The sequence below is a fragment of the Myotis brandtii genome, unplaced genomic scaffold (assembly GCF_000412655.1).
Source record: "Myotis brandtii unplaced genomic scaffold, ASM41265v1 scaffold132, whole genome shotgun sequence".
In the NCBI taxonomy this organism is placed as follows: Eukaryota; Metazoa; Chordata; class Mammalia; order Chiroptera; family Vespertilionidae; genus Myotis; species Myotis brandtii.
The window spans coordinates 1,545,282-1,559,288 of NW_005354673.1; the positions used below are offsets into that span (position 1 = coordinate 1,545,282).

Sequence of the window (14,007 nt, forward strand, 5' to 3'; positions counted from 1 at the left end):
AAATTATCTATCCATCCTGAAGTTAGTCCAAGCAAGAGAGGGAGGTCAGACACATAGCAGAAATAAATATGAAGTAAAAAACAAAAACAAAAACAAAAAACAACAAGCCAGATTTCTTGGGCCCTTTTCAAGCACTTCTATACTTAAGCATTCCTGGCCACACAAAGGAGCCCCATGTCCTTTGTTTTGAGTTTCCTCAAGGTAAAGGCTATTCAACTGAGGACTCCTGGGAATGTCTAGAATATTGAGGTGGGTGGTTAAGACACTGACATTTTCAGACTCAGAGACAATGTCTAGACAATATCTAGAGCTGTGGCTACTAGCCAAGCAATTAATCAGAAACAAATGGATGAACTTAGTTTTTAGTACCTGTGTTGCCAAAGAAATTTCAAACTTGACTGTTACTTTTGTCATGAGGTGATGTGATGTGATGTGATGTGATGTGATGTGATGTGTGTGTGTGTGTGTGTGTGTGTGTGTGTGTGAAACCTGCAGAATTGTAGAGTAGCAGAGCCTGAGCTTTGAAGGATTCTTCCTGAGCCACCCAATCAATTCCTGCTATGTGGGAAAAAACAAATATCCTCACTGTTTAAACGAACTTTAGGAAGACATGATAGTATTTTAAATCAAAGACATTTTACCTGCTTGAGCTTCATCTTGAAAATATGATTTTTATCTTCGGGGCTGCACAGAAGTCTCTCAACTCATGGCAAGGGGGCTTTGTTACTTGTTCTAAAAACTAATCACTGTATTTAAGTCTCCTCCCCTTTTTCTCAGGTGGTATTAGTTTCCTTACAGCCATGACTTGGTTCTGTTCCTTTTTGTCTTCTCTAGTTGGTAAGTTGAGTGACCTCCCAAAGACATTTCACTCTTTGACTGGACCTGTCAATAGGATGAGATATCACTCCCATGGTTATGTTATGTTAGATGGCACAGTTGACCTTAAGATAAGGAGAGTATCTGAATGAGCCTAATCTAATAGCAAGAGCCATTAAAAGCAGATAGAATTTTTGTCGGTTGGGATAAGGCAGTGATGGCGAACCTTTTGAGCTCGGCGTGCCAGCATTTTGAAAAACCCTAACTTAACTCTGGTGCCATGTCACATATAGAAATTTTTTGATATTTGCAACCATAGTAAAACAAAGACTTATATTTTTGATATTTATCTTATATATTTAAATGCCATTTAACGAAGAAAAATCAACCAAAAAAATGAGTTCCCGTGTCACCTCTGACACGTGTGTCATAGGTTCGCCATCACTGGGATAAGGGGAAGTTAGAGGGATTCAGAACTATGAGATTTATTGTGGTGTTGCTGGTGTCAGAGACAGAAGAGACCCTGAGCCAAGGAGATCAGATGACCTTTAGAAGTTAGAACAACCCTTGGCCCAAAGCTAGGGAGGAAACAGGAACCCAAGTTCACAGAACTAAATTTTGCCAACAATATGAATGAACTTGGAAGTGGATTCTTCCCCAAAGGCTCCAGACTAGAGTCCAGGTCAGCTGACACCTTGGTTTCAGCCCCAGGAGACTCCTAGCAGAATGCCTTGCCTGGAATTATGACCTATGGACACAGTGAGGTAATAAATGGATATTGTTTCCAGCCACTAAATTTGTTGGAATTTGTTACACTGCAGTAGAAAAACAATACATCTACCCTTAGGCTTATCTGTATTTCCAGCCATTTTTCCTGCCTTACAATCTTTCCAAAGTGAACTCATTTATCTGTGTTCAGTGTTTGCAATCCAGGGACACTGACTTATCAGTTATTCCTCTTGACAGTTTTGATCACTCTCTTGCATGAATACCAAGGTTTCTCCTTGAACTTAAATCCCACCCCTGCTTTTTGTATCCCCTTTCCCACATGTGTTCACAGCTCTATGATGTAACTACTATGCTCTTTATAAAGATAATTTCCTTAAGGCCACAGAACTACTTATGACTGGACTGAGAAGCAAATTCAGTTCTCTGGCCAGAGCTCAACTGCTTAATCACCCACCCACCTCCTTTATTGTTTCTCATGTCAGCTTCATTCTGTTTCTCCCTGTTTGAACTGAGGGATTTGAAGAAACTTCGCTTTTGAGTGATTCACTAATTTTATCATGGATTGTTTCACACTGATGTATTAAAATGTGAAGTGTCAAAATGTCTTACAAGTATCGAGGCAGGATAGTAAGAGGCTAGAAAATTTCTTGGCAAAAGGAATTGGGAAACCCAGATAGATAGTTAAACAGCAGTTTGCAGCCATCTAGTAAATCTAGGTGCCAAGCAGTTTGCAGCCATCTAGTAAATCCTATCTTCCCCAAACCAAGGACACTCAAGAGTAAATGCTTTGCACTTCTCCGCAACCAGAGGGTAAATAGCTTAAATCACCCTACTCAGGGAGACAGATAGCAGAAATCCAATTAGTGCCATTTGCCAATCACACCCAAGGACAAATGAAGTTAAGGGAATAAATCTCATTTTGGCACATCAGCATAAAACTAATGAATATTCTATTGAGATCCTCCCTGAAGACCTCCCCTAAACGCCCAGCCTTTAAACCCCCACAAAAGTAAGGTCCCAGCTTGGGCTCTCCCTCCCTGGAGCACGCCCTCCCCATTCCCCTACTTCCCCCTTTTCTTTCCCCACAGGCCTGCATCTCCTAAACTCAAAGAAACCCCAGAGAAACTTGGCAACCAGTGCAGCATGGGCAGTAGCAGTTTATCCTGGACAAACCCCCTGTCCCTAAGGCCCTCTTTTTCTCAGACTTAGTGAGCCAAAGTCACCCATCCTAGGCTCATTCCCCCCCTAGTACCTCTCCTGTTATTCTAGGCCCTTCTTTGTTCCACTGTCCTTAGTTTTAATAAATGTCCTCTAAAACTCACCTGGCCAGTCTGGTGTGGCTCTGTGATTGAGCATCTCAATTCTTTGTCAGGGCACATGCCTGGGTTGTAGGCTCAATCCCCAGTAGGGGGTGTGCAGGAGGCAGCCGATCAATGATTCTTACCATTGATGTTTCAGTCTTTCTCCCTCTCTCTTCCTCTCTGAAATCAATAAAAGATGTATTTAAAAAAATTTGCCTGGACTCCTGTTGTGAAATTTTTTCCTGCATGAAATCAAGAACCCACACACTACTGGCCAGCCCTATGCAGACCCACTAAGGGCCAGGACCTCTTTCCAGTAACAGTATTTGCATTTTAATTCATTATTTCAAATTCTGAAATGAGAATCTTAATTTTTTTTCTGGGTTTGAGCTATGGTGGGCATCAGTAAGCAGGTACAGATATTGTCCTTGGTGCCAGTGTTGGAGTTATGTTTGTGACAATTTCTGCTTCCTTCGTTGCTGGCTCTTTTATTTGCATTGATGATTAGTGAGAATTAGAAGGTCAGTTCTTGATCTCTGTCCCTCAGTGTATACCCTAACCCCCCTAAGGAGGCTGGCAGAGGGTGATGGCTGCCTGGTCTCTTGCCTTTTCTCTTGAGATCCTTCCCAACCTCTTCCAGTCTTAAATTAATCTCATTTCTACCTTTATGGGGGCCTCAAGACTCCTAGTTATGTGCTGTTGTGTTTCTCATTACTATTGACATTATTTTATTAATAATGGCTGATTATGCCATTACTTTTCTTAGATTGTATCTGTGTGCTTTCCTATGTTATCTTCTATATTGGTTTGAGGTTTTTCCTTTTTAAAAGTATGGCATTGAAATGTAAATCATTGTTATTTTAAATAAACTATACTATATTATTTCAACCTCTGATAAATTATAATAGGAGTCTTTTTCTTTCCCTATTCTTTGGATCAATTTTATCTTACATTTAAATATTTTTGTATGAGCAAGGATTGATATGTTTTGGTGATGAAAATCTGAAACATTTTAATGTGCTATTTCAGAATAATTGTATATTTCCTCTTTTTCTAGGCTGAAATATTTTTAAAAAATCAAAAATAACAAATAAATATTTTTCTTTGTGAATTAAACTTTATTTTGTTTTCTGGCACTGTCTATGGTGACTTTTATTTTTTATTTTCTTATTTTTTCTATGGTGAATTTTATAGTAATTTTTTTTTGGTTTTGTATTTTTAACCTGGTAGATCATAAAAGAAAAGGATGAATTGAAAAGCCAGCTTTATGTGGCGTTACAACAAATAGAGAACCTTCGAAAGGAATTGAACGAGGTCCTAACCAAGCGGGCCCTTCAGGAGGAGGAGCTTCACTGCAAGGAGCAGAAGCTAAGTGACGTGAAGGCTCATCAAGCTGACCTTGAACTAGAAGTCAAGGATTCCCTGGACACCATCCATAGGCTAGACACTGAAATCCAAAAGCAGAATAAGCTTCAGAGCCAACTGAAAGTGGAGAAAGCTCACCTGGAGGAAGAAATTGCAGAACTAAAGAAGAGCCAGGCCAAGGACAAAGCTCAGCTTCTGGAGATGCAAGAGGCCATCAAGAACTTGAGTGCCATCCGGGCAGACCTGGCTAATAAATTGGCCGAGGAACAGAGATCCAGGAAGGAAGTGCTTAAGAACCTTTCTGATCTCAAGACACAGGCAGAATCTAGAGATGAAGAAACAACTACAATCATTACCCAGTTAAAGCTGGAACGAGACGTGCACCAGAGGGAGCTGGCAGATCTCACGTCCTCACTGGAGAACGTGAGAACTAAACACGAACAAAACGTCCAGGAGCTCATGAAGCACTTCAAGAAAGAGAAGAGTGAAGCTGAGAATCATATCAGGACACTTAAGGTACATGTGCTGAATTATCTGATGGTACTGAAGGAATTCTTCTGGTGGCTCATGAAGTTAATAAAGCGTAAACTTTTAGAGATCATTCTGTATCCCCAAGCACTGACGGGAAGCTGAAACTAACAATAAAGAGGCTTATCCATGGCTGTTTGGCCAGGTTGAAATGAGTTATAGCAGCCACCTGGGAGCACCTCTTTCGGAGCACTGAAGCCTTTTAAAAGGAACCATTAGCTATTTGGGGAGTTCAGAAAAAGGCAGAGGTGGCAGTAAGTTGTGGGTCTGAAACGTGCCCTCATTCAACATTTATGACCTCCTAAAATATAAAAGGCAAAGACTTACCAAGGCCATAGAAGCTATAACCACAGCCCTTATTAGTATGGTAACTAAAGTGGATAGCTTACGGGCTGTGTAAACCTACGGCTTTTGAGATTTACCCTTCCTTTTCCAAATCAAAGGTGCCTGGGTAAATGCATAGTTGAGTTCTTGCATTTGGGGAAATGTTTCCAATTCTAATGGTATTAGCATTTCACCATGCAGCGGCTAAATAACTTTATAATACGATTGTCAGGAGTATGATAAATCTATCTCTTCTTTCTGCTTCATTTTTTTTCTCTCCATGGTGCTTATCATCATATAGATTCCATATTATTTATTTTTTTAATCAGTCTTTATTGGAATGAACACTTGTCAGAGATATGAAGAAGAGCTGATCTTGAAAATAAAAGATGGATTCTATATTGATTGATTAGCTATGACAATCATAATAATAGTAGAAGACATATTTTAGCACTTACTTTGTGCCAATTATTACTATAAGAACTTTACATGTGTTAATTTAATATTCCTGCAGACTGTATGGTATTATTTTCTCTCTGTTCAGGAAATTGAGATATGGGAAGTTAAGTAACTTGTCCAAGGTGGGAAGTAGTTGAGGCAGCATTTAAACCCAGGTAAAGTGCCTATTTCTTAAGTACATTGCTGTACTGGAAAAGGTTTATTCTTAAGGATGTCTAGGTATGGACTTGGGAGACTAGGTGGATAACGAGGCTATTTGTCAAGATAGATAATACGGACAGAACAGATTTGGAGAGAATAATTCAAAATCCATGTTGAGTTAGGAAGAAGGGAACTTAAGCCTAACCATGAAAGTCTAGGTAGAATAGTCATTACATAATAGGTTAGATGTTGAGGAGGAACTTGAGATTAAAGTTAAATATTTACAGCCAGTAACTCATTGATGGTCATTGAAATCATGGGATTTGGATGAGGTCATGCAAGGAGAAGGAAGAGGATGAAAACCCTAGAACATCAACGTTGTTCTAGGAAAAATTGAGAAAGATCTTTGGCAAATAAAAATAAAGGAACATATGAAGGAGAGGAGGAGAACCAGAAGAGAGTGGAAATTCAGGTAGAACATTTTAAGAAAGGTATAGTCAAGAGTGTCAAATGTGGCACAAAGGCTAAAAGAAGAATTAAAAGAGAGTTTATTCTGTTTGTGAGATATTGGTGGAGAAGGTCCATGAGGAGATGTGAGGAGGTCGGATAAAAAATAGAGTAGATAGCACTTAACAGGAGACAGGGCACATCTTCCTCTGAAGGTTTTGAAAGAAACCAGTAAGATCGAGTAAGCTCATAGTCTGAGCTTATTGATGTGAATGCTAACCAGTCTCTTTCCTCCCTCTGAAGTAGAGCAGGGCAACAGGGCAGTAAGTAATTTATGAGTGGCGAGACGTAAACTGCTCTGAAGACTGGTAGAAACTGCATGAGACTAGTCTGGGAGCATGTCATGCACTGATGTAGCTAACATTGGTGAAGAAGTATCATGAGCAAAGGAATGATAGTGGAAGTATAGCAATCTACAACTGTAGGTTGCTTATTTGGTCAGGAATTTTTATGTTAGAGCTTAGATTTTCAGAGTTAAAGCCCAAGGTGTGATAATGCAATTGGTTCTGTTGTGGGATGTGGATGAAGGTGATTGTAATACAACAGGTCAGATAACTTTGATGTTAGTTTGTTGGATAGATATTTGGGTATTTATGATGCTATTGTGAAGGCATCAATTGATCACATGCCAGAAAGGATGACTTGTCAGTCAGCTGTTGCAAGCAGGGAAGGGAAAGTTGATGAGAAACAGTGTGAATCTCAAAGGAAGGCAGGGTTTTTAATGAGGATAGCTATATAGTGACTTATTAGGTCATGGCTTGAGAAATGGTTCTTTCCAGGATGGTCCTTTCCCGTAATGCGGCCTAATCCTTCAAGGACCAATTAATTTTTCATCTCTTCTATGGATTCATTGAAGTTGGGATGAATCTCCAATCCTCTGTGTTTTTATAGCTCTTTGTTGTATAGAATAGCAAGCACATTTAGGCTGCCTTATATTGTTTTTTTGTGTGCTCATAAGTCTCCAGAGGGGGAGGTAGTAGGTCTTAGCCATTTTTGTGTCTCTTTACATCAAGGATGTCAAACTCGTGGCCTGTGGGCCACAATGAACATTTTTGCAGCCCAGCCAATATAATGGTGTGAGCAATTATTTACAATTATGAAAGGAAATAAGTCTTCGGTCAGATCCAGAATTACTGACATTCACCTTAGGTCAGTTTTGAAAATAATCACTGTGAACAAGATTTCCCCCAAAGTAGGAAAAATATAGCAGAGAAGAGATGCCAAGTGTCAGGAAGAAAGCATTAATTTTATCATTGCTCTTGTTCTTTTTTTTATACTATACTTTTCGAAATAAACCTACGTTTCTATGAAAATTGGAGTTTTCGTTTTTTGCAGCCCACATAAACTTAAACCTTGTTTATTTGGCCCATGTTAGCCTTTGAGTTTTACATTGTCTAACAATGTTTGAGACATACCGAAGATATTCAATGGATGTGGGTTGAATTTTTTTAAAAATATACTTTTATTGATTTCAGAGAGGAGGGGAGAGGAAGGGAGAGATAGAAACTGAACCACGTCCAGCACGGCCAGGGGTGAACCTGAGGAGGGGCCGTGAAGGATTAAAGAAGACAGACAAGAGAATATAGTTGGGGCTAGGTAGGTTCACTTGTGCCTGAATGCGGACACAGTGACACAGCCTGTAAGCTGAAGCTTTATTTTATAGTCAGAGCACACAAAGCAAGACAAGAGAAGTGGTCAACATATTTACAGTGTTCTTGCGAGTTTCACCTTGTTTTGGCAGTACTTGCTGCACCTCCTATAGCCCATTGGCTATCTAGGAAGGAACAAGGGAGTACTATAAGGTCAAGCTTAATTATGCTAGGAGGGCTCTACCCTCCAAGCTGGGACTTGTTTGTGGCCCTGCCATAGGTCAGTCCGAGGCTTAACCCTATTGCCGCTCCCTACAACAGTGATGGCGAACCTATGACACGCGTGTCAGAGGTGACACGCGAACTCATTTTTTTGGTTGATTTTTCTTTGTTAAATGGCATTTAAATATATAAAATAAATATCAAAAATATAAGTCTTTGTTTTACTATGGTTGCAAATATCAAAAAATTTCTATATGTGACACGGCACCAGAGTTAAGTTAGGGTTTTCCAAAATGCTGACACGCCCCCTACTGGGGTTTGAGCTCTCAACCTGGGCATATATCCTGACCAAGGAATCAAACTGTGAACTCCTGGTTCATAGGTCAAGGCTCAACCACTGAGCCACGCCAGCCAGGCGGGTCAAATTATTTAAAAGCTGGAAATCAGAGGACTTGCTCCTGAATTGCTCTGTGATCTTTATGGCTTGGATTTCCCCCTGTAATGGGGGAAAACTAATTTCCTCAACTTTTCTGTAGGAAGTACTTTGTGTTCATGTATAATGAGAGGACAATAAGCTTTGAAAATTAATTGTATGTAAAGAATATGTGTGTAGGAAGTACTTTGTGTTCGACAAATAAGCTTTGAAAATTAATTGTATGTAAAGAATATGTAATTTAGAAGTATTCTGTGTATACCCTGAAACCGTTAGACTTTTTTTTTTTTTTTTAATTTGGAAGACTGAGATTTAGGAGGGGTGTTGCAGCTACTCTTTAATGTGGCACAAAAGCAACACAAGAGCTTAAAAGGAGAACCAGAGATTCTGCGAGCCTCGCACTTTGCTTTTCAACTGAATGAGTTACCCATAAGGGACAACCCTCACTTCATGCTATTTCATTAATATAACCTTATACTTTTGCTTACATATATTAATTAAAAGGAGTTGATAACAATGGACATCAAAGAATATTTAATAGACTGAATTATGTACAAGAGTGCTTTGGATAGTAGCTCTATAAATGTTATATTTTGTTATTTTTCAGCTTTAATTTATTACTTTTTCTGAGTTTAATAAGTGCTGGTATTTCACCCCTATTTTTCCACTGCACAAATTATAGTTCTCTATCTAGAAATACCCTTCTCATGCCTATTTTTTAAAATTAAATGTAAAATATTTTAATGAAATAATATAGCTGCTGTTAATATTTGAAGGATATTGGGTTATCACTTTATTATGATTTTAACAAAAATAATTTTGTAGAGCCTTTTTTTGGGAATTAAAAGACCAAGGATTGGAGTTATATACTTTTGCCACTTGTTGGCCATATGATCTTGGTCAACATACTTAACCTTTTTGCACTTAATAAAAAAAAAATGGGAACAGTAATGTCTTTATCACAGGATTTTGTAAGTGTGCCATTGTTTTGTAAAATAAAAAATGAAATGTGAATATAATAATAAAACCACAACAAGCTAGTTCTTAGTCAAACTTAGGCATTGATGCGCTGGTAAATGTTTTAAAATAGGCCCTCTGGAGGGGTGGAGAGAAACCTGATTTGTAGCATTTCCCAAGTTCAGTGGTATAAGTACCTCCTTTGGCTGATTTCAAGCTATCAAACAAGACATCACAGGAGAGGGACAAAATTGAGAAGAGATTAGCATAGTTGGTTCTTGAGAGCCTCTGTGAGCCAGCTCCAGCACCCCCTGGCTTTAGGGGAACCTTCTATACCTCCACTTTTAATAGACATAAAGAAAAACCAAAGCCTTCTACTGCAACTTCAAGTCATAATTGACCACTTTTCCTGATGAGAGACTTTATTTTGTAAACTTATTTTGAGTTATGAATACACAATTCCTCATAAAAACTCAATTCCTTTGTTAATTTCAAGTGGCATCAGATTTTAGGTGAATTTTGTGCGCTGAATAAAATATAGATTTTTGTCTAAAATGCACAAAACTTCTTTCAGGCAATTGCTTTCAATAATCGTGTTCCTATATAACTGATCAAAAAGATATAATAAATTATAAAAAGAAGAGAAACATATTTTAGGTACTAAAGTCTATATGAATTGACTATATGTAATTGCTTACAGGCTATTAGTAACTGGTGGGTGTGAACAAGGGAGTACTATAAGGTCAAGCTTAATTATGCTAGGAGGGCTTGCATAATATTGCAAGTTGTGCCCAGCTGGTTTTTGAAACCTTGTGGTGTATGTGCCTGTTGAAAAGCAGTGTGGCAGAGTAGTTGAAATCATGGATATTGGAGAGAATTCTTGAGTTCAAATTCTGGCTCTGCACTTAATCACTACTACCCTGGGGCAAGTTATTGGTGTCTCTGTGCTTCAGTTCCCAAAAAGGAAATAATAGTACCTCCTGGTCAGGTTGTTGTGAGAACAAAATGAAGCTACACAAAATCTAGTGTTTATATTGTTATTTTAAAAGTCTGTAAGTTTACATACGTGGCAAATTTTGATTGAATTCCGTACATGGAATATATTATTCCTAATTTTAAAAAGCTGATTCTGTTATATTGCAATTAAAGATGAAAAACCAGGTACTTTATTACAGTGTTGATACTGAAATAATCACTGCTAACTTTTTTTTTTCATATTAAGTTATTTGTAGTTTCATGGCTGCTGCAATTTATAATCTTTTTAGTTCTACAGGAGTGGTATTAATAATTACTACAAAAAGTACACAATTCTTTCACCAAAATCAGGAGTCAGGAGGTTTAGGTTGAATAGGAATGTTGTCAAGCTCCATTTATAAATGAGAAACTGCTCGATCAGTCAGTAATAGTAGCTCATAGTACTTCCCATTTGGGACACTTCTTTAGTAACTCCTTCCCTTGAGTTAGTATCCTTCTTTGGGTTATCACAATACTCTACCTACACCTTTATTAAGGATTTCTCATGCAGTGTACTTTTCATTTAGTAAATACCGAGTGAGTGCTAAGGAGTGATTGAATAGATGCAAAGAGCATTTCTTTTGTTCTGTTTATGTAGGGACTCTTAGAGATAGCCACAATCGGAAGTGTTTGTCTACTGATATAATGTGCAATTTGTTTGGTGTACAGTTTGGCTGTGGCCAGTGGACTTTCTCTTTTCTCCTCTTTTTCTCAGGCAGAAAGCTTAGAAGATAAGAATATTGCCAAAGTCCATCTTTCTCAACTAGAGAAGTTAAAATCACAGTGTGACAGGCTGACAGAGGAATTAAACCAGAATGAAAATGAGAACAAAAAACTAAAGCTAAAATATCAGAGTTTGAAGGACAACCTAGAAGAAAAGGTAAGAATGTGAATGAATTCTAACTTAAAAGGCTTACCTGAATTTCTTCTAGTATTTCTTCTAGAACATATTTTATGTTTTAATAAATGTTAATTGTAGTCCTGCATAGGACAGTTGTATTGGTGCCATAAAAATTATAGAAGTTTTAATAAACTGTGATTGCTGTCATTTTTATTCTTTGAATAAACCAGTGATCTTTTAATAAAGGGTGCTCCAATATTCACGCAAGAAGTAATTTTGATAGAAAACATAGGTTTATAATTAAAAATTGTAAATTTTTTATTGATTCATAAAGTATACAGTATAGGGTTATGCATGGAATAGCATATCGGGTAAATGGCCTCCACGGCTTTGCAGGCACATACGCACTCTTTTGTTGAAATTTCCATGACCGAAATGCGGCTGCCCAGGCAATAACAGTTATCGCGACATGATAATCCAGTTTTGTGTGCCTAAATTGCGAGATATGGATGTGGACGACATGTGGTTTCAACAAGATGGTGCCACATGCCGTACAGCCTGAGAAACAATTCAATTACTGCATGAGTCATTTCCTGGTCGTGTAATTTCCTGTTTTGGTGATCAGAATTGGCCACCCAGATCATGCGATTTAACGCCGTGGGACTTTTTTCTTTGGGGTTTTTTGAAGTCTAAGGTTTATGCCAACAAGCCCATGACCACCCACGCCTTGAAGGGGGAAATTGAGCACTGTATCAATGAAATTCAGTCACATTTATGCAAAACGGTCATCAAAATTACTTCTTGCGTGAATTTTGGGACACCCTTTACATTTGATTTTAAATTTCTTCTGGATCTTAAAATGGGAGTAGTTTAGAGGCAAGATAGTAAAGCAAACAACTGATTTAATATGTGTATTTTTCACGATTCTTTGGGTTAGATTTTATCCATCCTCTAACCTCTGAAGAAACTGTAGCTCAAAATAAAATAGCTAATTACTCACCATATGTTCAACACTTTTAATACTCATAGTAATTTTAGGAAATCAATACTATTACTAGTATGCTCCTTTTTGCACTTGCAGAGGCTGACTGAAGCTGTGGGGGTTGGTAACCTTGGAACATCCCCAGCAGGCTCACTGTTTCCCTAGCTGTAGATATGTAAGTTGATTTGGAGTGTCTGCTACATCAGACATTGGGTAGAAGAGAGAGTCACTACTTTTGTGGCAAAAAGTCAACTAAGAATTGAAGCCAGAATATTTAAATTTGGTTTCTGTTTCTTACTCCAACTTCCTTAAAGGATTTTCATTTGAGTGTGATAGAAGTCAAATGTAAAAAAGACATTAAAGTATGGATAATAGGATAAGGCAGGATAAACGAGTCAGATGGATCCTCTACTTTATAAGGGTAACTAGAAGCTGTGATGGACTGTCGTTGGGTGGGTGTCATAAAACTTCATAAACCTCAAGGAAACAACTTTCTTAATGATTTGCTCACCTTTCCCTTTTTTTTTTCTTTGCAAAATTTCCTGTATTGTGTGTGTGTGTGTGTGTGTGTATTAACTTTCTAGTAATTGTTAAAAATCAAAGAAATAAAATATAAATTAGTTTGCAATTTATGATTAAATGAGCTAACTCGCTAAATTTAGGCCTACAATCTTGACAACCACTGCAATTTAGTTCTTGAGTCATTCTTTATTTTAATTATGTCTAATGTTCATATATATATAATGTATCTATTGCTAGGGTGTAGTTGCTGTGGAGATAATGAAATTTTCCAACTTTTTCATAATTTAAATTTTAGCCAGAAGATGTGTTAACATCTTTTATATTTATTTATTTGCATTTAATAAATAGTGGTAATAATTTTGATATGTTGAAAACGTAAAACTCACTTGTTCTGGTTAAAATAAATGTTTCTTCACTGATCCCATTTGTTATGTTTCAGGCAGATATGCATTATGATGTATAAATAAAATATTTCCCTCAGAGTCCCAAGAGTTAATGATTGTATTCTGTTGCTGGGTATTGAGCATCTAGTATGTGGCAGGCATTTTTCTGGATGCTGAGGCTAGGATACAGAAAAGACACAGGGCCTTTCTCTTTGAGAGGTGGTATAGCATTAGTGGCTGTGAAGGGAACTTTGAGTGTAATTTTCTAGCTATGTGGCTGTAGGCAAGTTGCTTAAAAATCAGTCTTACTTTTACAAAACATCCTTAAAACAGGTATAATAATACATCTACTATGGAATTAAACATGAAAATGTGTATACTAGTAAAGTGCTTGGCAGATTATCCGATATAAGCTATCAGTTATTAGCTTCATTATTTTGTTATTGTTTTCAAATATATGCCAATTAATGGTTTAACCAAGCAGTTAGCCAATCAGCAAACATTGATTGACTGACCATGGTTCCTCTAATTGTGTGTTAGGTTATTAAGAGCCAGGAAACTGGAATCAGAATTACTGCAGAAATGTGCTTATTGGGAGTTTAGAGTCAGAGCTTGTTGAATCACTTGAGACAGGTGGTCTACAAAGGAGGTTCCCATCTGAAGAGTTCTATCAGCAAGTGATATTGAAGCCATGTATGTTAAACAAACCAAAAAAGTGGGCAGTTTTCTGTTTGGGACAGGAACCAAATCTTGGTGGTTTATGCATCCCGAGATGAGGAATAGAGCCAGACATGCAGTAGGTAATTTATAAGAAAATTGTGGATAAAGAGGTATCTGTGTTTGCACATCCATATATAATCATGTATATATGTAGATAAAGAAATATGGATAATA

At 37.6% G+C, this 14,007-nt stretch overlaps 1 protein-coding gene across 7 annotated transcripts in view; it reads left to right on the top strand.

The window, feature by feature from the left end:
* CEP128 (centrosomal protein 128kDa) overlaps window positions 1-14,007 on the top strand; it is a 342,764-nt gene that overhangs the window by 122,606 nt on the left and 206,151 nt on the right. For all 7 annotated transcript variants that reach the window (XM_005860142.2, XM_014534684.1, XM_014534685.1 and 4 more), the window contains 2 exons: window positions 4,077-4,727; window positions 11,101-11,265. In XM_005860142.2, coding sequence (XP_005860204.2) covers window positions 4,077-4,727; window positions 11,101-11,265 — 816 coding nt within the window. The remainder of the gene's footprint in view (window positions 1-4,076; window positions 4,728-11,100; window positions 11,266-14,007) is intronic.